The following is a 25,990-nucleotide window of genomic DNA, read 5'->3' on the forward strand; positions in this document are numbered from 1 at the left end:
CTTCTATTAATGTAAAGCTGCTTTGAAACAATTACTAATTGTGAAAAGCCCTATATAAATAAAATTGAATTGAATTTATATTGGCTAATGCTTTAACTAATACAACCTTATTAGTTAAAAAAATATTATCAATGAACATATTTACACAATAGACAAGAACAATTTATAAATAAGCACAGATACAAATGTCTTAAATACAACACACGTGTGTGTGTGTGTGTGTGTGTGTGTGTGTGTGTGTGTGTGTGTGTGTGTGTGTGTGTGTGTGTGTGTGTGTGTGTGTGTGTGTGCGTGCGCGTGCGCGTGCGTACGTAAACCTTTTGTCTACAAAGCTTCAACTCTATTTTTGTAAACATTTTGTAGACTGTGCTTATTGTTGGCTCCTTAGAAAAAGTGTTAAATCCTTTCCTGTTTTTATGTCACTTTGAATAAAAGTAAAATTACAAGAAAAAACGGTATACTTTAGTATAGGCTACTGTATTATTTACTAACTAGATACTAGACACTTAAAGTAGTAGTGTAGACCAGTGGTTCTCAAACTTTTTCAGCGCGCGGCCCCCCTCGTGTACGGTGCATTCTTTCGCGGCCCCCAGAAAGAAAATTTATGACAAAAACAGTTCTAAAATGTAATATTTTAATTAAACAAAACATATTAAATTATACATAGTAGTGCTGTTGGTTAGTTGGCTTATTATTTTTAAGGTTTAATTACACAGAATTCATGATAAATGAATGTATTTTATAAAATGTCATAAAACTGGGACCCCCCTGGCACCATCTCGCGGCCCCCCAGTTTGAGAACCACTGGTGTAGACTATATTGCAGTATACTATAGTAATTACAACATTTTGTAGCGAATTGATAAACCAAGTATATTTTAATATTTATTATGTTAAAGTTCAAACACACTATAAATTCAAGGACTTTTACAACTACAGTATTTTTTGTGGAAATGAATAATGTAACGTTAAAGGATTTATCATGTGATTAAAAACAGAAAGCGTGTACTAATGCTGTATACTCTCTTCATGAGTGTTAATGAACAGCAGTTGTGTGCGTGTGTGTGTGTGTGTGTGTGTGTGTGTGTGTGTGTGGTTAGGGACTCAATCTCTTCCCCAGACTCCAGGCTGACGTCAGCTGACTGTTTTGGCTGTACTGGGCGCTCCGGACACAGCGCTGCTGCTGCTGCTGCTGTTGTAAAAATGCTGCTCTCCGTGCCGCCAAGGACAGGATTCAACCCATATAACAGCTATACCAGCAAAACCAGTAAAAAGGTAAGGCGATGTATTTATGCCGAAACGTCAGCTTTGGGAAAATTCTCATTTATCCCGCTTATCTCTGTTGTCTGTGTAATTGCACGAGCTGCAGTGTCCTTGAGAGTGGAACCTAGCTTGGAAAGATTAAACGGGATCATTGCGCGATCGTACCGGATAATGTACCGCTTCAGAGTAAGCAGCTAAAGTGAGCACGTATTTAAAAAGTCGCTATCTTAATGGTGATTTATTTACTCTATAGCCTAAGCTGCGTGAGAAGTGACTGTACTGAACTTGCGATCTGAAAGGATCACGGATACTTGCGATTTATAGGGACACGATGTCTGTGGAGTCGTTGTAACAAATCGGCGTAGAGGACTAGTTATTTGGATCGGTTTGGGAATTAAAGAAATTGAGTTTAACCAAGTTTTTACGTTGAGTCACTGGCCCCACCCCTACAAATCTTACTACTATGACGGGAAACATTAAGGTTTCGAATTGACTGTGCGGATGGATGCTACGTTTTTTCTCAGGACACAATATCAGTGCTAGTGCTTGCACGAGCCATGTGTTTTCAAAAATATAAAAGTCAAAATAAGGTGTTCATTCTGGTTTTATGTGACGCTTATTTGTCCGAAATAGTTACTGAAAAAATAGAACTGTGTAATTGAATGTTTAGAAAAACTACACAGTTACGTTTAATATTAATTGTGAAAAATACTGTAGTATACCTTAGTATTTACCATAAATAACCTTTAGAACACACAGCAGCAGTTTTTAATTATTTCATAAAGCATTTACATTATTAATTGCCACATTATTCATTACTAGTTTACTATAGAACAAATCCTAATGTTTTTGAACCATTGTAAGTATTAACAGTATTAACTAATACTAGAGTATAGTAGTATACATTAACAAAGTGTAGTAATTATTACTGAACTATTCAATAGTCAACTATAATATACTGCATGTTTTACTGTAGTAAGCACAAAAGCGTACTAGAGTATTTTTCATGTGGGAATGCAGATCACACTACATGCAGATGGGCAACAACAACAACATATGCATATTCATTACCTACACACGACATTACACGTTAGATTTACATGTGATGGCTGGCATACAGATCATGATGTATAATGTATATAATGATTTTGGCTGAGGTGATTAAAGGCATTTGACGAATGTCGTACACTTAAAGTCATCGACCATACAGCATTAAGATTGGGGGAAGATGAAAGAACTGTGCATGCTTTGCAGATTTATACAAACAGTCTTTATCATCTGACATCTTCAATGTCCCGACTAGGTCATCATCATAGATTATGCGATAAAACTGTAGAACGAATTCAAGTTCAAAAATGAGCTTGAATGATGTTTTTGCTAGAGAAAATATTAAATGAATGGAAATTTACACTGGCATTGTTTTAACGTCCTGTTTGATTAATGCTCTACTCATCATTTAGAAGTCTGTGACCCGGTCCAGCTTGGCTCTCTAAGTGTTACTTTATCTGATCTTCACACCCATGCTCGCAACAGAGTCCAAGAACAGCGCATATATACAAGCAGTTGTCAGAACTCACTTTGTTTTAGCCTTTGAGTTTATATAGATACAAATAAGAGATATAGCTATTGAGTTCCACAATGTGGAATGTGTTTAACCCTATTGTGTTAGACCTCATTGTGCAACAATGTACTGTGGAAATGTGTGTGTATGCATGGGACCACCAAGTCTTATTAGAAGTTGGCAGGGAAAGTTATTGTAGAAATGCATTCTTCAATACACAAAGGTATTCACTAGTTTAAACAGATTTTTAGGGGACAAGGGAGGCATAATCGTTCATTCTGTTAAAATAACATATTACATCAAAACCTTGTTCACATTACACTCTCAGATAAAATGGTGCCAAAGCTGTACCAGGCATGGTACCCTTTAAAAAAATACTTAAAAAGTGCATAGTACCTTAAAGGTACACATCCATACCTAAATGGTAGATAATAGGACATTTTTAAAGAGTACCATCCCAGTGACAGGTTTCGTACCATTTTCTCTGAGTGTATAATAATAATATTATTTTTGTAGTTTAGTTTATAGTTTTTGTTAATTTTTAATGTCACATATTCAATATCTTTTACAAAAATAGAGTGGCTTTTGTTATCAGAGCTCCCTTTGTGCTTATTTCTGACAAAATAAATGAAAATCTATAAGCAACCCAATCTCACAGAAATTTGTGCTATAGTCACAAAATTTTTGATTAATGTATTTAATGCTATTGACACGAATTTCTGCTGTTTTTCGTACCTCTGGAGCACAAATGTCTTTTTCGTGGCACACAGCATGAATTTCTCGAAACAGTTACACGACTTTCTGTACAACCTGATCTCATGAATTTCCGTGGGATAGTTTGCTCATTTTTCCGTGGCATTCTCACAGATCTCCACATTTTCTACCACAGACTTTCTTTTCCGTGGCATTCTCACGGATTGGTTACTCAACTGTTTTGTCCTATTTTCTTACCATTGTCGCTTTGGTTTAGGGTTAGATTTACATAAAATGACATCCTTACCCAAACCCAGCTCTAACCCCAATGCCAGGCGACAATTGTTTAAAGTTTAGAAAATATAAAAGAATAAATCAGAAAAAATAGTAAAAACCAATACTTAAAGTGACGTCTAACGCAAACACCAAATCTAACCCTAAATCGAAGCAACAATGGTTTGAAAATAGGAAAAAGCAGTTGAGTAACCAATCCGTGAGAATGCCATCGAAAAGAAAGTCCATGGTAGGGCCACGGAAAATCCGGAGATCCGTGAGAATGCCACAAAAAAATTAGCAAAAAATTCTGTGACTATCCCACAGAACTTTTTGAGATCATGTTGCTCTTTATTGTGTAATTTTATATTTTGTTTTCTCATTGTTTCGTCTAATTTTTTTACCATTGTCGTTTGGGGTTAGGGTTAGAATCACTTTCTGCGACATCCAAACCCCAACTCTAACCCCAACTCCAGGTGAGAATAGTTTTAAAAGTGGACGAAAAACATGTAGGAACCAATGCATAAAATTACATCGTAACCCCGAATCTAACCCTAACCCCAAGCGACAATGATTTAAAAATTGAAAAAACAATGAGAAAACAAAATATAAAATTACACGATACAGAAAGTTTCTAGAAATTCGTGCTCTGTACCACGAAAAAGACATCCAGGGGCACGGAAAACAGCGGAAAAGCGTGTCAATAGCACAAATAAATGAATCAAAAATTTTGTGACTATAACACGACTTGCCGTGAGTTAGGGTAGCTAAGAGAGATCACTAAGTTACTTTCAACTTCACTGGTAAAATGAATGAACAAAGAATAGGTTGAATAACTATGCACACTGAGCTTTGCTCCAGAAAATTTCGACTGACTAACAGAAGTGCCAGCCGCTGAGCAGGCAGGTGTCCAGGCCCATGGTGCATCCTTTCCCAATAACTTTCACAGTGGGGACGTGGTTGCTGATCGCTGGGGTAGGAAGTGTAGGTAGCGGGTTAGAAAGCCGAGCTGGGCAGGTGGGCTCCACGTTTGAGTGCATTCGGCCCTCTGCCCCTCAGGCGTCAGACAGAACCCCACAAACTTGGTGGAAGAAGAAGACAATTGTCATCATTTTTATGCGAGGCTGCCAGGACATTGCTGTAGAACGTAGATAGTGTGCCTTGTGATACAGTAAGTACTTATAAAAGTGGCCCAAGTCATGTTTACCTGCTGATAGGGATCTGATGACCCAGCTCATTGGATTTGATTAGAGGCTAGTAGCCAAAAGCCTATAGGTGACCCAAATGCTTGTTGGCACCATAAGGCAAAATGAAGAAAGACATGTCTGTGGACAACATGTCTATCACGATTTGACGAAAAAGAGTCCAAAAAAGCCATACATACTGCTTTGAAGCCTAGTTTACAGATTTATGCAAGCACAGAATATCATGAGTGGGTAAACCAGTAGGTTTTCCTGTGACACTGCAGTTCTCACAGTGTGGGCTAAGGTGAAGATAAACCAACTAGCTGTGCTTGTGAGTTTAAAGGCCTTTGTTCACACAGAAACGAAACAGAAACATTAAACAAATCGCAGGAGAAATGTCTGATCAAACACACAGTGAAACAATGTGCACTTAAATCCATTTGAGAATACAACTTTTACATGAAAAATAAAACCCATCTGCCATAAGAACGCACATTTTTGGTTTTGGTTTAAGCTTCTGGGTCCATTTAAAACACTATTTTGAGAGTCTGTGTAAAAACTATCAGGTGAAAATTTCCAGATTTTTGGGGGGTTGTGAAAGTGTTCACCCACTGGCCTTTAATTTTCTCCAGAAGTGCCCCAAACGTAGGCTTGTTAAGCCCTCTTGGTCTGCTAGGCATTGCTGCACTGACTCAACTGCTGTCAGCTCTGACAGGATAAAATCTGGCGCAGAAAAACACACGGTGCGGTGGGGAAGCGAAATGTTGAAAGTAATTTTACACAGTATGAATATTTGTGACGCTGTCCGTGAAATCCAGTCTCATAATCTAATTATGAGATTCGTTGATTTTACATTGACTTCCATCTTTGACATGACCTACTCAGTTAATATTAAAGATATCAAGGTTATATCTTCACAGAATGTTCTTTACATTATACAAGATAATTTTATGTTAAAAACAATGAATCAGAAAAAAGACTTGAGCTGGGTTTACACATTTGGTAGCTCATTACAGTGTGGCTTTTGGAGAATTGGCTTTTTCTGTGCTATACCTACGACTTAAAATGGAAACATGGTAAATTTTATGCAGATTGTGTGGTTGTATGCAAATGTTTTCAACTCTAGAATATATGTTAAAGATTCTTGGAAACAGAAAAACTGAATATATGTTTAGGATAGTCTTTCAGAAGATGGATCAGTTGAACACTGCTGAAAGCCATAGTTTTGAAAACCAAGCAGCCTCCTTCCCACAATCTTGGCATGCAGATTGCTCACATAAATGACCTGGAATTCCTGGAATTCCCATTTCAAACATTGTGTATGGATCTTGCTGTTTTATTTCTGCTAAAAAGTTTGATTCTGACAATGTTTTAAGCCAAAAGGTTCTGAAATACAGACAATAAGGTTTTAGTTAATGCTTGACAAAATATAATAGTGATTTGTGAGTGAAGCTTGGAAAAGGGTTGAGGACTCTGGGAAACTGAGAGAATTTTGTATGCTTCCCCTCCCCTTTAAATCAAATGAACCATGTTTGGCTAACTAACTACATATTTCCCAAGAATCACTATATATGTGATCAAAAAACAGGCTCTATGCACTTTTCTGTTCACTTCAACAACTGTCTTCAGTTTTTTAGGAATCTTTAGTTTCTCCCTTTATTTATTACACATCAAAGTTAGCTAACGTGTTAAAATTCCAAAATAATTCCAAATACAGTTCCCATCTGTAAATAATATACATAATCCTGCTTCAATCTTTTTCTGTAGCTTAGTTGGTAGATCATCATTGCTTTAGAAGTGTAGCATATAAGGTAATGGGTTTGATCACCAGTGAACACACATACTGATAAAACATATACCTTGTAATGTACTGTAATTTACATTGGATAAAAGTGTCTGCCAGACGTAAATGTAAACTAATGCCATTGGTGAACTAAAAAAAGACCCACAGTTTGCTTTTAACTAATGCATATTACTTAAACGTTATTTTACAAATCAAAGGATTATTAGGCACACCTGTTCAATTTCTCATTAATGCAATTATCTAATCAACCAATCACATGGCAGTTGCTTCAATGCATTTAGGGGTGTGGTCCTGCTTAAGACAATCTCCTGAACTCCTGAGTATTTCACAATCTGCTCAGTTACTAGGATTTTCACGCACAACCATTTCTAGGGTTTACAAAGAATGATGTGAAAAGGGAAAAACATCCAGTATGCAGCAGGCCTGTGGGCAAAAATGCCTTGTTGATGCTAGAGGTCAGAGGAGAATGAGCCGACTGATTCAAGCTGATAGAAGAGCAACTTTGACTGAAATAACCGAGGTATGCAGCAAAGCATTTGTGAAGCCACAACACGCACAACCGGATGGGCTACAACGGCAGAAGACCCCACCACTTATCTCCACTACAAATAGGAAAAAGGGGCTACAATTTGCACAAGCTCAACAAAATTGGACAGTTGAAGACTGGAAAAATGTTGCCTGATTTCTGTTGAGACATTCAGATGGTAGAGTCAGAATTTAGCGTAAACAGAATGAGAACATGGATCCATCATGCCTTGTTACCACTGTGCAGGCTGGTGGTGGTGGTGTGATGGTGTGGGGGATGTTTTCTTGGCACATTTTAGACCCCTTAGTGCCAACTGGGCATCGTTTAAATGCTACGGCCTACCTGAGCATTGTTTCTGACCATGTCCATCCCTTTATGACCACCATGTACCCATCCTCTGATGGCTACTTCCAGCAGGATAATGCACCATGTCACAAAGCTCGAATCATTTCAAATTGGTTTCTTGAACATGACAATGAGTTCACTGTACTAAAATGGCCCCCACAATCACCAGATCTCAACCCAATAGAGCTTCTTTGGGATGTGGTGGAACAGGAGCTTCGTGCCCTGGATGTGCATCCCACAAATCTCCATCAACTGCAAGATGCTATCCTATCAATATGGGCCAACATTTCATGGCACGCAGAATTAAGGCAGTTCTAAAGGCGAATGGGAGGGGGTCAAACACAGTATTAGTATGGTGTTCCTAATAATCCTTTAGGTGAGTGTATATTATCATCCCCTAAGTTATTTGCACCTTGATGCATAGCAAAACTGCAGTGTGTGGCAGTAGGTTGTTACATTTCCATATTTTACTGCAAACCCAAATAACACCAGAATATAATCCCTTACGAAGCTGGGAGTGGCAGACAGAACATTTCTTTTCAGTCACAGTCACACCTGGTACCATCCCCGTAGACGCAGATCCCCTGCTAACCTTTCAGAGCTGCTTTCTGCCTCCCGTGACCTCTATTTCTGTGAGCGAGAGCTCTTGGCCTTCCCTAGAGTCTGCCCCGGTGTCACCGCATCGGAGTAATCAGCAGAGATGCAAACCCAGCCACGCTCTCATTACCACACTGCGCATATCTATGGAAATGAAGAGGGAGCCTATAGCCGCTTTCACCGCAGTGCTGTTCTCATGTGTAAATAGGGAAGAACCGGCTGATTTCATTATGAGCAGGTTTGCGGATATCGATTAGTTGTTGACAAGAATTTGTTCTGCATTCATGGATGGAACCCAACCTGAAGTAAACAGAGTAGTCGCACCGAAAGGAAACATGTGGGAATGGCCGTGATGCATGAATCACTGTCAGCATGGTTGTGGATTCACAGGAATGTCTCCGTGTAATATATCACATGCTTTGGATGAACACGAGTTAAAGCATGCTTGAGCGGGAAAGGCTTTTGTATACTGTCCATATGGGTCATATAAGTATTCAATGCACTCACGTGCGGTTTAAACAAGCCTTATAAGCGTGAAACGCATAGCTAACATTTTCACTTGGAATCTGACAATAAAAATACACTTTCATTCAATAAAAAATGTCCTGGTTCTCGACAAATGTGACACTGGACCACAAAACCAGATATAAGTCGCACAGGTTTAGCTAACAATACATTGTGTAGGTCAAAATTATACATTTCTAATATCAAAATTATATATATATATATATATATATATATATATATATATATATATATATATATATATATATATATATATATATATATAATTAAAGAAATTATCATTCATTAGTAATATGTGTTGCTAAGGATTTCATTTGAATAACTTTAAAGGTGATTTTTTTCAATATTTAGATATATTTATTTTTATCTTTACCATGGGGCTGTTGAATGCTTTATTCTGATTGGCTGAGAAATCCATGGGTGTTTTTCCTGAAATCCTAACCTTTTAAATGTATTAAAAGTAGGCACCAGTGAAATTTTTAAAAGGCGGTGTAAAGGTGATGTAAAGGCACTTCGCTTTGTCATAATAATGTCATAAAAAATTTAATAAGCACACGTGCTAAACTGTTCCCTTTAAATGCTTATATCTTCTGTATGCGAATGTTGATTCACACCAAAATGCTTTTTTGCATAGTTGTGTTTGACACATGAAATTGTCTTGGGTTGGGTATGTAATTGTTGTTCCCTGAGAAGGGAATGAGAAGCTGCGTCTCCCTTGCCATACTTTCTGCGTCTCTGTAACACCATCTTCTGCAATATTTCAGATAGTGATATACTTCCTGGCTCCCGCGTCACCCTGTCTTTGTCATTAAGCCTCACCATTGGTTGAATTTGATATACACATTCAGACGCACTAACCACTGGAGACGTCCCCGCAGTGACGCAGCGTGAGTTTCCTCGAAAGGAAACTGTGACAATTTATCTTAAAAGGTAACATGATTGCTCTCACTTGAAATGTGTCCCCACATCTAGTCCTTGAATTTGAGGTTATTGGACCTGGAAAGTCCTTGAAGGGCCTTGAATTTTAAGTTAACTAAGGTGTGGGAACCCTGTAGGCTATGTAGTTGCGATTTTTTTATGAATTATTTTGTACAATGTGAATCAAACTCCACCCCTAACCATAACCCTAATTCCAATGTCATGGGCAAAGGGTAAAAAAATCCAGCGCTGGGTCAACAAGTGACAAACCCAACCTATTGGGTTGTAATTTAACCTATGCTGGGTTGTTTTATTCCAAAATGCTGGGTTGTTTAAACTAGGGATGCACCGATATGGAAATTTTGGCCGATACGATTAACCGATTACTCTTTATATTTGGGGGCCGATAACATATATATTTATATATATATATATATATATATATATATATATATATATATAGGCCGATAAATATTCATATTAATTTCACAATGAAAAACTCCCAGACCACAGACATCTTGTCTTTGCGCTAGACTAGCATACTCTTCTTAAGCCCGCAACATGTGTCATCTTCGTGCTATGTCACAGAAAGCACCAATCAAAACTCCACGTGGCCAGCAATGAGCAAGTGAAGTGAAGTGGTTCAACAAACCAAAATAATCCATAATTTATCGGCCTAATTTTGCTATCAGACCGATAACCGATAATATTAAAAATAAGCAGTTATCGGCCAATAACGATATGTTGGCCGATATATCGTGCATCCCTAGTTTAAACCCATTGTTAAGTTAAATATAAAGATTTTCTGGGTTTATTTAACCCAACGCCTGGGTTTGTCCTTTTTTGACCCAACGCTTGGTTTAAAATAACCCAGTGTTTTATCAAATCTATTGTGCTAAAAGATACGGATGAGATTCTACAAATTCGTGGAAAATGGTCGCCTCTTAAAATAGGTATGCATTACAGAGAGTGTGTATTGTAGAAAATCTATTATCCCTGTAATGTGATGCACATATTGTGTATGTTTTCACAATGCAATAGGCTTTAGGTTTGTCTATAGCTTTATATAAAACAATAGAAGTTAATGGTATGTCCTCATTTAGCCAACCGTGTGTGTGTGCGTTTGTGTACCTAAGCTCAATTCGCTCCAGGGGGATTGTAATAATTATACTGTAAATTGCTTTGGATAAAAGCATTTGCTAAATGGCAGCTTGCTATCTGCATTGCCATTAAACATCCCTTTTGAAATCACATCCAAACTCAATTTTAATATAAAAAGATTATAGACGAGATATAGTAGTTCTACATAAAAGAATAAGTAATGGTAAAAGCAATAAGTCCACATGATTAATGACCACAAATGAAGATTTCTGTAATGTCAGATTTAAAAATAAATAAATAAATCGCAACAACGCATTCATCTATATCAATGTCACTGATGTCATAATGAGGGTTTGTTATTTTTAGCCCACAATGTTTGTATGGGCACGACTGGTGTTGTTAGGTGTGCAGCAGCGCTCAACCTTGAACAGGGTTGCAGGGCAGATGGGCTTAGTGGGGGTGCAGTGGTTCACTCATCTGTTTTCCCATGCAGAGGCAGAGTTAACCGAGTAGAGCAGCTCTAATGAGACGCCGCTTTCTGACTTTACCCAGCACATGAGAGGGATTAACTCTCAATGCTAACAAGCTCAGATCTTAATTAGACAGGCTTCTATAACCGAGTTCAACCGGCTCAAGAGGAGACGAGTCCTTTATATGACATAACGCTTGCGCGGGCGCTTTTGGATGTGCCTTTCTGTCTCCTTTCCAACAGTCTCAGCCAAACCAGTGAACCTGTGGCATGTATTAAACTGGCCCATTGTTCCCTCTCCGAGATGTGATTTCACTGGCTTGACTAATGAAATACTTCATCCTTGCCTGCCTCTCTGACTGATGAGGAGTTCATTAGAAAGCTAACAGAAGCTCTCAGGAGGAGGAAAGCCCCAGGCTTTGGGCATAACAACATTTGGAGGCATTTCATGCAGAATCTGGGCGCATTTTGTAACCCACATTGCAAATTCAGTGTGCCATATTACAAAACTACATTTAAAACACATTTTACATGTGTATTTCTGATTTAAAAGGGATATTCATTTACATTTATGACACTTTTATCCTATTCAAGCTATACATTTTATCAGTATTTGTGATATCTGGGATCAAACCCATGACATTACATTGTTAATGCAATGCTCTTCTAAGTCAAAGCCATGCCAAAATTATGCCTAAATAACTACATGTCCATTGACTAAAGCGCTAGGTTTACTTTTTACGCGGACGTGTCTGCACAGCTATCAAAGCATACTCAACCGTGAATACGGGCGGACGGGCACGTTCGACACATACGCAGTAAATACGATTTCTTATTGAAATGATTACTCTTCCAGGGCGAGGGCGTCAGGCCAGCACTGATTTGCATCATTTACAGCAGTGGTTCCCAACCTTTTTCACTTCGAGGCCCCCTAGGCTGTTTACACTTGGCATTAACATGTGTTTTCGTCGATCGGATCACAAGTGGACGACGTTAATGCCAGGTGTAAACGGTGTTCAAAACGTTTTGAGCTCGTCCACTTTCGACCACTTTCAACCACATCCAGATGTAGTCGAAACCACTTTCGATCGGATCGCTTTGGAGTTGCGGAACGCACATGTGGTTGAATGCGTTCGAACAGCCACACGCGACCGCCTTCTCTCCGCCCATTTATCTAATCTGAGGTATTTAAACACAAGTTTTACGTCTTTTTTGACTTCTGGCGTGAACATTTGGTGAACAGCGCTATTTTTAGCCTTTCATTGATAAAACTAAGCGGCTAATCTCCGTAGTTTCGTTTTGAAAGCGTGTGAAAGTTGCGCGATCCTATTTCATCAATTGTGCTGAAAATTCAAAGAAAGCTCTTACATACTCATGTACAAAACACTGTGCAGCATGTTTACTTGCTAAACAAGCAGTGCACTCCGACATAATATTAGTTTGCGTCCATATAAACTCATAATTACTCCCGCTCGTGTTTGAATGACAGCAGAGAGACTCGCCCACCGTCTAACAGACCACCCCCTCATAGTATTCAGCACAGAAGCGGTCGAAAGTGGACAAAAGAGACGGATTTAAATACCAGGTGTAAACGTAATGTGTCTCTCGTCACCTTGTGATCCGATCAATGAAAACACATCTTAATACCAAGTGTAAACAGCCCACTGTTGCCCACAACAATATTTAAACAGTGGCGGCTCGTGACTGCTCTTCTGAGGGGCGCAAATTCATGTGTTCTGAGTGTCATGTGTGTTGCTCGTGTTTTCAAAATATGTGTTTGTTGCGTCATGTGAACCATGTGCATTACGTGTTTTGTCAAAATAAGTGCCTGCTGCATACGCGGCAAAACCGTTTATTGTCAAAGAGACACTCACGTTCACAAAATACACGCAAGACACTCCTTTAACAGTAAACTGTGATTAAGCACGAGGTTATGCCAGGGACGGATTATGGCGATGATGTGCCCTGGGCACAGATGTCTCAAAGGCCCCCTTTACCAATTTTTTGGGCAACAGCGTTGCACCTGTATGCACAGGGCTCAAGTGTTGGTTCGCCTCTGCCTGTATACCCCATCATACAGGATTAACAATGGCACTAATACGCGGGGAGAGAATGCACACAATATTCTGTACTTTCACACCACAAATTGGTTTATTTATATCTCACCAGTATCTGTCAACATACTGTACAACATACCCCGTCAAAAAGACGAGCGGAGCTTTTCACTCAAAGTTGAATATTTTTTAACTCTCGACGCTCAGCACTGAGCGCGAATAAAACCCAGAGCGCCGGTTTTCAGCGCGGAAAAAACCCGCTAGCTGCTTGCTTACTTGAAAAACGCAGAGTTTCCATTGGAATCAATTGAAAACATGCGCCGGCCGCGGGCGTAAAAGCTTTGGTGTGTCCAGCCCCTAGCTTAGAACAAAAAAGTTGGTTTAAAAAAAAAGTTGGTTTAAATTTACCTTAGCTGAGGGGTATCTTTCTCGATTTCCTCAGAGAAAACGCTTCCACCACATCATCAAAATCCAGTTCCCTCACAAGATCGCATTCAATGGCCATTAAAGACGTCCTTGACACATTTTGCTTCTTAGTTCGTTTTTTACTCTTGCCATTAGAGAAAATGAGCATTCTCCTTCACAATTGCTGACTGGCATGGTGAGGAAAAGCTGTCCTTTTGTGCTTTCTTTTCATTGATCCACTTGGTTGTGGTTTTAAACTCATTTTTGTTTTGGTTTTTGAGTAACCGTCTTCTACGCGTGACTTTTATATTACGCAATGCTTTTCACTCGCCTCTAGATGTCCCTTTCAACAGCGCAGCAATACATTAAAATTATTTATTTGATTTATTTACTAGTTAATACTTTGCAACTGCAAAAAAAAAAATCACATTATTCCTCAATATTTAACAAAATTTTACTGAAAATAAAATTAAAATATTTACTTGAAAAGAATAGGCACAGTAAATTTGACAGGGCCCCCTGCTGGCCTAGTGCCCTGGGCAAGTGCCCAGTAGGCCCGTGCGTTAATCCATGCCTGGGTTATGCGAGTATCTGGCAAACGCGAGCGTCTCTTTTATCATAAACCCTTTAGACGCGTCCGAGCAGGCACTTATTTTGACAAGACACGTGATGCACATAGGTTTACTCGACGCGCAGAACACATATTTTGAAATTACGAACCACACACATGACGGTGTCACTACAGAAGAGTCAAGTTTTAAATAGGAAAAATATCAAAACTCTTTGGTTATTTTTTAGCGCAATGCTAATGGTCTAATCAGATTCAATGGATTATGCTAAGCTATGCTAAAAGTGGTACCCAGAGATCAGCTGAATGGATTCCAAAATGGTAAAAATCAAATGTTTAACTCTAGGGGAGCTGGAAAATTAGCATATTTTCAAAAAAAGACGAATGTCCCTTTAAGGAAAGATTTTGAAGAGTGAAAACTATGTTTTTGACGCAATGTGGACCGATGAATCATTTATTCAATCAATACGACCTTGGCTAACTTTGGTATCATGTTGCATTATGTAGCTTTTCCTCAGAATTTCAGGATTGCAGTGTTTTACTTTGTTGTGGTGTTTATGTGACTTGGTACAATTAGGTTTAATAAGAACCTGATTCACTTCTTCCTGTGGCCTTCCCAAAAGCCAGGAAAATTTGAACACAGTCATTTCCTTTAAGCTTACCAAAAAACTCTGACATTAAATCTTTCGACCCATGTATCTTATCTGTGTTTTAACAGCAGGCGTATGCCTCCTCCACCCAGCAGATGGCGCCGCCCAGTCCTAACACCACCACCAGCAGTAATGGAGGCAGCAGTTTTGGGGACCAGCTGAGCAAAACCAACCTTTACATCCGCGGCCTCCATCCGGGAACCACAGACCAAGACTTAGTAAAACTGTGTCAACCGTAAGTGCAATCCAGAAACATTTCTCACAGAAACAAAATAGGAGGGGGTTTAGGATGGTAATGGGAAATAGTTTAGAGTTCATAAAATGTGTATATTTTAAGACAGGGGGTGTGTTTGAATTCCTTTCTTTTATACTAAATGATAAAGAACTGATGTCTCGACCATTGAAGTTCAGTTGCATTCCAGAACATATACACATTGTTGAAGTTGACGTCTTTTTGAAAGAAAAATCATAAATCAAATCTCTTTATTATCTCAACTGTTTCTCTTTGACAGCAAATCAGATTAAATAGAGAACAAAGATCTTCTTTTTAAGGCCCTGCTTCTATTTATATCAGAATAAGAACTGAGTGTTCAAACATCTTGCTCGATTGACGTACTACGTTTTACATACCGTGTAGCAGAGCTTTTGCATACATATTTAGATTTGGGGAGTGTATTGAGAAACATTACATGGGACTGGGAGAGAGAGAAATTCAAACTTTGGTGTCCTGAAGTGACCCTGCAGAAGTTGGAAATGTTCTGCTGGCAGATTATGTTAACATGAATGCAAATTACATTAGAAGTGTTTTTGGACAGGCGTATGCAGCTTCTTGATATGATATGTGCATATCTTACATTTTTATTCATGAAGCCTTTTTTACATTTTAGTGCAATCTTGAGTCGTACGCCTGGCTTCATCTTTGAATTTGTTTTATTGTAAAAAAATAAGTGTTTTTGGTGGTATATGTGACACATTGCAGAGGGGATTCATCTTTTGAAATACATCTCAGATTACTTTGTCACTGTTAGATTGTTGGAATGCTTTGCTTTTATGTTAGATGACACTTTGGTGGAATGTGGGATTTAAGTGACACACACTTGTGGCAAAGTCAACAGAGGTTTAAGTTTCAAACAGAGCTCATTTTAGTTGAGCGTGACCACTGCCCCTCCTCTTGCATTTTACTTCATGTAAGGCAGTCCCTCCAGAAAAATGTGATTATGCGATCGCATGATTTAACGCATAAGTCTGCATATTTATGCGTGGGGCGCATTTTTTTAAAATACGCCGCACTTTCGCAGCATAAATTGCAGATTTCTTGCATGATTTCATAATCCCCGCATTTTCATAGCAAAAATCACATATATCTTAGTAGAAAGTTGAGAAATGTTGCATTTACCTCACACAAGCGCAGCCATTTCCCCTGTTGCCATGGGAACGTTATAAAGTGACGTGATTTTGTGACGTGAACATCATTGAAAAGCTGCAAAAGCTGAAAACAGTTTTTGCAAGTTCCCGCAGTTTTTGCAAGTTCTCGCAGTTTTTGCACGTTCCCGCAATTTTATTGCTTAAAATATCACGCATATTCCATCGCATATTTTAAGAAAACATGCCGCAAGATCAAAGATTTTTGCTCGCAACAATACACAAAAAAAAGTAAAAAAAGAGCTTGAAAAGAGTTCATTGCTATTTTTTCTTTACTGAGAGATTCCAAAATACAAATATAAAAATGTATGCAAAATTATATTATATAAAACCTTTTTTCTGTTTAACTTGCCATAATACTGTGTCATTTGTACATAGTCAAAATAATTTTCTATAACTTAAAGTCAGTGTAAAGTCATTTCTGAAAATTGATTCTTAACACATTATAAATGTTAGAAATGCATGGCTAAAACACATTGTGTAGTGCTGAATCACAGTGGCGGCTCGTGACTGCTCATCCGAGGTGCGCAAATTCAAAATAAGTGTTTGGAGTGTCATGTGTGTTGCTTGCTTGCTTTTTCATGTGAACTTATGTGTCAAAATAAGTGCCTGCTGCTCACTCGTCAAAACCATTTACGATAAAAGAGACGCTCACGTTCACAAAATACACGCATGAGATTATGCGAGTATCTGGCAAACGCGAGCATCTTTTTTATCATAAACCCTTTAGACGCGTCTGCAGCAGGCACTTATTTTGACAAGACACGTGATGCACACAGGATCTCTCGATGCGTAGAACACATATTTTGAAATAAGGAACCACACACATGAAAGGCTACATACATGTTGTGAAGAACTTCACATCGAGCGCCCTTGAAAAAAGAAGTCACCGGCCGCCACTGCTGAATTGTGGAGTTACACCGTTAAACAGTTTTCCACATTTCTGTGTTCAGGATTATTTGGGCGGGGCTAAAACGGTGGCTCCATGATGCACCGGAGCCACAGAGCATGGCCCCGCCCCTAACACAATCGCAGGATCAGCATTTAGGCTGCAGCATAATTTTTAAAGTTCATAGAGATGCCAGCTTTCCTGCGAGTGGGCGTGGTTTCGGCATAGACCCACACCAGCATTTGACAGCAGAGAATCCTGCCTGTTTTTCCAAAATTTTGATAACTTATTTTATTATTATTTTTTTAATCATTTAAATTTGCCTCGATGGTTAATAACACATTTTTCTGTGGGGTGACAAACTGAGAACACATTTACTGTAATATCATGCTTTACAGAGGCTTTAAATCTTTGGGTCTTTCGCTAAATCGTTCTTTGGGAAACCAAAAATGATTCTTCTAGGCAGCGCTTTGAAAAACCTTTTAAGCACCGTTGTTTTATAAGAGTGTAGTGAATCTTTTATTACATTACCAAAAAAAGTTGTCAACTCAGTGTCTTTCATATCCATTTGATGTGACTTTTGTAGGTCAATGAAAATGTCACGTAGCCTTCTTAGCTTAATTTGGGTTTATGTTTAATTTTAAGATGAACTCTTTATATATTTAAGTTGGTGTAAAAAGACTTTGCACCGATTTTTGAGAAGCAGTACTGGAGAGGCCCTCTCATTCTGAGCATTCTGGAAGAAACGCCTGAGATGAGGCTGCCCAGCCCTACAGGAAACTCTGGGCCCAGGGGGAAGAGAAAGACAAACAAGGGTAACAGCTGGGAGAGAGAGAGAGAGAGAGAGCAGACAAGAACTTACTGGTTGTGTGGGTTGGGGGAAGGCAGTGAAAGAAGAGGGAGAGAGAGAATGATTTTCAGGAGTGAGAGAAAGAGAGAAAAGTCAAATATGTGTCAGGTGTTTCTGAGCAAAGAATAAAACTGTTACCTTTAGAGAGAAGTACAAACGGCTTTAATTTTTACATTTGTGCATCTGGTTGGGGCTTTTTTGCAATGTGACTTTGCAGTGCAAATGGGGTGCAATGCACTTTATTAATTTATGTCTGTGTCTAACTGGACACCAGTGGCAGCCGGTGACTTCTTTTTTCAAGGGCGTACGATACGCAGTTCGTCACAACATGTATGTAGCCCGTCATGTGTGTGGTTTGCCATTTCAAAATATGTGTTCGGCGTGTCGAGTGAATCTGTGTGCATCACATGTTTTGTCAAAATAAGTGGCTGCTGCAGACGCGTCTAAAGGGTTTATGATAAAAGAGACGCTCGCGTTTGCCAGATACTCGCATAATCTCATGCGTAAGAGTTTACTGTTAAGGGAGTGTCTTGCGTGTATTTTGTGAATGTGAGTCACCATAATCCAATAGGTATGTTATAGGAAACATGCTGTGAAAATTAACATATACAGTACTGTGCAAAAGTCTTATGCTACGTACACACCAAACGCGGGGTATCACGTTACTTGCTCTAGATTACTTGCGCGATTTAACTTCGTGTCATGCGAATTTTTCGCTCTGGTTGAATATTTTCAATTTAGGCGAAGACGTGTTTGAGGCGAATAGCGCGTGTTTTACGTCTGTAGTATTAAAACAGTATAAAAGTATAAGCTGAAGTGTTAAGTATTTAGGGTAAACTCTCCTTCCACTTGAGCAATAGCAGGCAGCTGCAGGATCTCTTAAACCTAAATGAAATTAAATCATAATTTCTAATTCTAATCTGAAAGGGACTTCAGTCTTCTCAAAAAAGCTCAAGATGTGTTTCGTGCCAAGAGAGGTCAAACTAAATACTGACCGATGCCTGAAGAAGACATTTAGTTTCACACTTTTTTTGTGTGTCTACATATTTCCTGTATTTTCTGTTTGTATCTTAATAAAATAGATTGAAAAATAAACACAGATGGACATTATACCTTCTAAAACAACAAGTCTGGTGGTGGTGGCCTAAGACTTTTGCACAGTACTGTATATCTCTAATATTGAGTGAGTAAGGTCATGTCAAAGATTGAAATTAATGTAAAATCAATAGTTAAAATCCAAACGATGAGTTTATCTACTACCCTAATACGTGTTTCAGGTCTTACCGTGCAGCATTTATCTGTTCCAGAGGACAAAATGTCACATTTATTAGTAAAATGATTTTTCAACATATTTTTCAGGATTTTAAGTGGCCTCCCAATCCCTCTCCACAATTCAATATAAGTATTGCTTTCTTCTTAAAGAAGGATCACATCCGCACACTAATCCCTGCAGCCCAGCTCATAGCGATTGCTTGACCGTGACTTTTGGCTCTCACACATGACTAGCTGTCCCTTCACCCCTGGGTTGCACCCCTGGCAAAGCAGGCAGGATTTCCAAGCGGCAAACATCTAAGAAAAAGTCATCAAGCAATGCGAGTTTGTGAAATAAGAGACATTTTGCAGAGCAATTGTTATACTACAAACTTTGCATTTGATGAATAAAATGTTTAAAATTGTATAACATTTTAAACCTTTCCTGCACTGCAAAAAGCATTTTTGTCTAATCAACATATTTTTGTTACTTTAACTTAAAAAAATGAAGTTAAACAAATTCACTTTAAAGTTTTAAGTTATGTCAACTTTCTTAAGTCAAAAATAGTAAAATAGTAGGTTGAATTGACTTGCAAAACCAAGTTGTTACTGTATAACTTTGTCCTGCATTTTTTTTACAATGTGTGCACTGCATAAGTGTTCATGTGTCCACATGTACTGTTTCATTTAATATATAAACTTGCAAAAACATCTTTTTATATTTTCTGAAATGGGAGCCACATTTTTAAGATGCCTTGTTAGCACGGTTGTGGCTAAAGAGATGAGAATGAGAGCTGTTTTCATCTTAATCCTACCCCTAAACCTAATATTTCACAGGATTTAGGCCATAGCCAGAACCTGTTAGCACCCTGAAAATCATCCTTATCCTACCCCAAACCCTAAACCCAGGGTTCCCACGGGTCCTTGAAATCCTTGAAAGTTTGTGAATCTGGGGGATAAAATTCAAGGCCCTGGGAAGTTTTTGAAAATATACATGCATATTGTAGATACAGGTCATTGAAAGTGCTTAAATCTATTTTATGCAAGAAGTTTTCTGGAAAAAAAAATCAATTTATTCCCTGTGTAGTGTAGGATAATATCATAAAAATTCTAGACTTTTCAAGCACACATTCTTATATCTTCTCTAAGCGATTGTTGATTCATACCAAAATGCTTTTTTGCATAGTTGTGTTTGACACATGAAAACGTCTCTGGTTACGTATGTAACTGTTGTCCCCTGAGAAGGGAATGAGACGCTGCGTCTCCCTTGACATACTTCCTGCGTCCCTGACTGTAACGCCGTCTTTCAGATATTGAAATTCAGAATATGTCTTTGTCGTTAAGCCTCACCATTGGTTGAATTTGATATTCACATTCAGACGCACTTACCCCTGGAGGCGTCCCCAAAGTGTCACCGCAGTGACACCTCGAAAGGGAACTGTAACAATGTATCTTTAAAGGTAACTAGGGCTGCACGATGTGAGGAAAAGTTGTGATGTGCGGTGACATTTTTTAATGTTGCGATGATGATGTGAGTTGCGATAAATATTTAATAATTTTTTTCCATGTTTTAGGGGCCATTAACATGTCGCGCCTAAAACGTGTGGAAAACGCTAGACACGTAGGTTATTGTCACATGACCTGCACGCTGTGTTATGTCATTCTGAAAAGTTAAAATGTTTTTGAAAAGCCTGGAAAAACGAGCGCGTCGCACAGCGTGCGAGTCGCGACCGCGGCGTTTCCAGAGCGCACATACTACATTTGAAATAATGAACTTGAGCGCGCAATAGACGCAAAATGTGAATCACCGCTTCCACAGCACCTGTGTTTGTGGCGTCATCTCTCCTAAATCCAAAATAATTTCATGATATAGCTGAAGTGCTGTTCCTTTTCACCACAAGGTCTTCGTCTGACAACACATTTTCCTCACTCTTCTCTCCTTCCTCCGCCATCGTTTTTGCTAACAGGCACAGCGTCGCAACTGACACCTCACAAATCAATCTGAGGAGCGTAGCTGACTTGGGGGTTCCCCTGATTGGCCTAATAGCATGAACGCGCAAACCATGTCTTCAGGACTAAACGTGATAGGTCAAACGTTTATTACATTAATGTACTAAAAACATTAAACGATTAATAAAGGTACAACACTTAACAACACGACTGTAATTTAACGGTAGAAATATACAAAGTTATTGATAAAGAAGGATTTATCAGCCGCAGTTTAGATTCTGATGCCTGCTTACTGTGTTGTATACGGTATTTTAGGCAAGTTGCGTTTGAAAGGTCAAACACCCAACAAAGCTTTTTTATCATATAACTGTGGTATGTAACGTTACGTGTATGTCAGAGCAACCTCACAAGCACAATAGAAATATGCAAAGTTATTGATAGGGATTTATTAGCCGCAGTTTAGATTCTGATGCGCGCTTACTGTGTTGTATACGGTAATTTAGTCACGTTGAGTTTAAATTTTTGTTTCTACTTTACTATACGTATGTATTGTCATTTATGTGTATCATCTTTAGCACCCAGAATCTTTTGTGGCCCAAACATATTTGTGTTCGACTGCTATTTTTACACATTAATGTTTTTAAAACATTTGCCCACATGTAATGACGGGGAATGAAGCTATCCAATCTATCCAATTACCGTTTTCCCTTCATTCATCGCGCCAAGGCTGTCTGTTGTGATGTGTTCATCGTGTGAGTTCATATCGCGATGACGATGAAAATTCGATGTATTGTTCAGCCCTAAAGGTAACACAATGTAACCTTGCTCTCACTTGAAATTTGTCCTCACATTTAGTCCTGAATTTGAGGGTATTGGACCTGGAAAGTTCTTGAAAGGTCCTTGAATTTGAAGTTAAGTAAGGTGTGGGAACCCTGCAAACGCAACGTCTTGCAAGATTTGGCTGTAGCTGTATTCCCTCTAGCCAGAACCTTTTGGCGCCCTAAAAAATCCTGGGTCATTTCAGCTCAAGGTTGGGTCAAATATGGGCTCGGTTAATTTGAACCTAACGCCTGGGTTTGTCCATACTTGACCAAACCATGTGTTAAAACAACCCAGGCAACAGTCTCATGGCAATTCATACAAATTTTATGAGGTGGTATTAAAGGCGGAGTCCATTTTGTTTTAAAGCCAATGTTTATATTTGAAATCACCTAAACAAACACGCCCCTACCCCAATAGAATCTGGACCTTCTGTTGATAGACCCGCCCCACACATACGCAACCCGGCAAGGATGTCGGTTAGTAGACACGTTCCTTACTGCTGATTGGCTATGAGTGTGTTTTGGTAGTCGGCCCGTCTCCTTTTCCAAAGCGTTTTTCAAACATCGTGGACTCCGCCTTTAATAATTAGTACAACCACATTTTTGTACGATTCGCTTTCAACCCTGTGACATCGAGGTGTGGTTGAGATTTTGTAAATTTTTTCCTAAAATATGCAAGATTTTGTACGATTCACCTCATAAGAATTCATACGAAATAAGCAACTCATACAATACAGACAAATTCCCGTGAGATCAGAGATCTGTATTTTCTCTTTTCAGTGTGTGGCTTTTTTAATCGCAAGATCCCTACAATGAATAACCTTTCTTAAAGTTTTCTCACTGATATTATTTTAAACCTGCATTTAAACTACAGTTTATCATTGTGTAGACTGTGTTAGTTGAGTTTAGATCATCAGTGTGGGATGCTGTGCGCGGGCAGTAGGACCCAGATGAGGTGGAGCGGGCAGAGGGCATTGTTAGTTGATTGTTGTGGATCTCAGCCAAAGCCGCACAGAGCATACAAGGAGAACTCTCAGGTTACACTGCAAGCACATGCCTGGAACGAACCCCTATGGCCCTCCCCATCCTTCACACTGCTGAAAGCCTCCTCTAATCCATAAACACGTACACCAACCTATGGTTATACCTGTGCCGTGCTGCGCCAATGCCTCGGGAGATATGCAGAACGACACAAACGCCATATGACATCCATTTTTCAAAGAGCGCTGTTACCATTTGATCACAGTTACTTTACGGCACTGGCACCCTCATTGAGATTTCATGCAAATTATTTCTGTATATGTGGGCCCAAGTGTTTTGTGAATCAAGCGGGTGCCCTTGTTTATAAGTTTATGTGGCCCAGCTGCTTGGCATTGACCTTATAAAATATGTCAGCTCCCCATCATAAAGTCTTATGAGTTTGGGTGTGTTTACTATTAGGTTATTACACGGTAATTACAATGTTATACGCAAAATAAGGAGTTTATCTATCTAAACCAAATGCTTGTGTTTTTGTGTTTTTTGTACTGTGAAGCTATGGAAAAATAGTGTCTACGAAGGCCATCCTTGACAAGAGCACCAACAAGTGTAAAGGTAAGTTATGTATAAATAGCATTCCATCTTTAACATTTCATTGCTCTTTAAATAATCGTCATCTCTTTTATCTCTAACAAATTTGTGCTGATGTAATTGAAATGGGATTGTTATTGCATAACCCTACATTTGTCAAGTGGACCAGTGCCATTACATTCATGTGTATGTGTGTGTGTGTGTGTGTAAGTGTATAGTTAAACTTGGCCTGATAGATTTTTCATGTGGGACACAGATTACCAGCGGGAGCTAAGGTGCAAAGGAGTGATAGGCAACGCTATTGGCTTAAAAACTAAACCCTAAGCAGTGATCACTGATCCTGTGTGTGTGTTTGTGTGTAAAGGCTATGGCTTTGTGGATTTCGACAGCCCAACCTCCGCACAGAAAGCAGTCACGGCGTTAAAGGCCAGTGGAGTTCAAGCTCAGATGGCAAAGGTAAGAGGCGGCGAAACGAAACATCGTGTACTTTAGTTGTTCATAAAAGCAGTGCATATTTAAAACACTTTAGACAAAGCAGCACCTCTGCCATACCCTTAAGCTTCAAAGGCATTCCAGTTCTTTTATAGGTAATGGTGCCTGCTAAGGCACACCAGATTAGGGATTTGAACAAACCTCCAACCTTCCAAAGTGCTTTAAAATGTGCAGGTTCGTTTGATGCGTTGATGTAATTGTAACTGAAACAGAAAGTTAAGCCCAAGATATAGTCGTGTGTAAGGTTTACGTCGTAGGTTATCCGTAGCCCTGCGTAGCCTGGTGTGCACCTTGCCAAAATTTGAACGGTGCAACAGTTCTGTGCGGACGGAATTGTTCGACTAGAACCCCTCCCGTCAGGTACAAAAAAGTGCGTCATAGGTATTTCCGTTTGCGATGGTGAGAACGTACGCACAACTACAATGAGCTCTTTAGGGTGGGACATATTGAACGTCTACTCTCATTTTAAAACACCAATAGCATTCCTTTACATCACTGCCTGGAATCTGATAAGAAGCTAAACTGCAGAATGTCATTGTAAAATCATTGATCCATATTGGTGTATGTGAAAGAGTTTAATTTTGGAATGCTTATTTCTTCTTAATATAAAATTTGTCTAGAGCACACTTATGACATAAATATCATTAAAGTTAACCTATTCATACCAGATGCTAAAAACATTCAGTTTAGATTCATTTGGGGACTTGAATGGATTGACAGCTAAGTGAACACATTTAAATGCATGTAAATGTTATTATAACATTTTTGAACATAACTTGAACATAACAAAGATTGGGCACTGCTGTTACTATAAATAGGGGACATTGCAGCGCTCAATATGGCCTAACTGACGCCGGAGGTCCCGCCTTTCAGTTAAAAGAGCCAATCATCAATTGATAAAGACGGATGCTTGTCAGTGGGAGGGGCTCTATAGACCTTTTGCGAGTAGACGTCACAGTTACATCACTGCAAGCTCCGGGCGCAATGTGGTGGCAGAAAAACAGTGGAAATGAATTAGACACAAGTGAAACGAGCAAGATAACTCACTAGAAAATCTATTGTTGTGCTGTTGAGTGTCAGAAAAGGAATGCCAAAAAAGATGGCTTTCATTTTTATAGTATATACTGTCATCGAAGACACCATTTGAAGATAAACGTAGGTGTTTATGGTTGCAATAAGCCCTCAACCCGACAGACTGGAGTGCTGAAATCATTTGGAAATCTTTTAATAATTGGAATAGAAAATAATTAGAGAAGATATCCGGTGTTCTGTCGAAGTCTGATTCCTCTATGTGTTTCTTAAAGCGTTTCCATCACGCTACGTTTATAATTTATTTTAGAAAGATTTGAATGGGTTATACTAAAAAAACAATAATATTACAATTTATTAAATATTTCATAATTTTTCAGTTTTCTATAATTTCTTTTTACCTTATATCTTAGCCTATGTCTTCTTCCTGTTTGTTCTAAAATTATTATGTTTACATGCTTAATAAATATATAAATATAACACACACATGATGTGAAGTGTTATTTAAGCAATGTCGCTCGAGTAGGAGTATGATATAGCTCTATATCATCACGGCTGTGATTAGGCCAGAGGCACGAGGCCGTAGGCCGAGTGCTGGAGGCAATCTTAGCCAATCTTAGCCAATCTTAGCCAATCAGATTCGAGAACCAGAAAGAACTGTTGTATAATAATATATAAACAGGCCTATGCATATTAATTTGTATGTTAACATAATAGTTTTATAATAACAAAGTTTTACTTTAGAACAAACATGAAAGCTATATATATATATATACGGAAGA

The 25,990-nt window shown here is 38.8% G+C and overlaps 1 protein-coding gene across 2 annotated transcripts in view; it reads left to right on the top strand.

The window, feature by feature from the left end:
- The first annotated feature begins 1,106 nt into the window (after positions 1-1,106).
- Positions 1,107-25,990, top strand: part of rbms2b (RNA binding motif, single stranded interacting protein 2b) — a 40,410-nt gene continuing 15,526 nt past the window's right edge. Inside the window, exons 1-4 of one of the 2 annotated variants that reach the window (XM_073875303.1) lie at positions 1,107-1,274; positions 15,004-15,170; positions 23,653-23,711; positions 24,052-24,143. In XM_073875303.1, coding sequence (XP_073731404.1) covers positions 1,203-1,274; positions 15,004-15,170; positions 23,653-23,711; positions 24,052-24,143 — 390 coding nt within the window. In that variant the 5' untranslated portion in view covers positions 1,107-1,202. The remainder of the gene's footprint in view (positions 1,275-15,003; positions 15,171-23,652; positions 23,712-24,051; positions 24,144-25,990) is intronic. The other variant, XM_055187726.2, reaches the window with a different exon arrangement.

The sequence above is a fragment of the Misgurnus anguillicaudatus genome, chromosome 13 (genome assembly GCF_027580225.2).
Source record: "Misgurnus anguillicaudatus chromosome 13, ASM2758022v2, whole genome shotgun sequence".
NCBI classification, from domain to species: domain Eukaryota; kingdom Metazoa; phylum Chordata; class Actinopteri; order Cypriniformes; family Cobitidae; genus Misgurnus; species Misgurnus anguillicaudatus.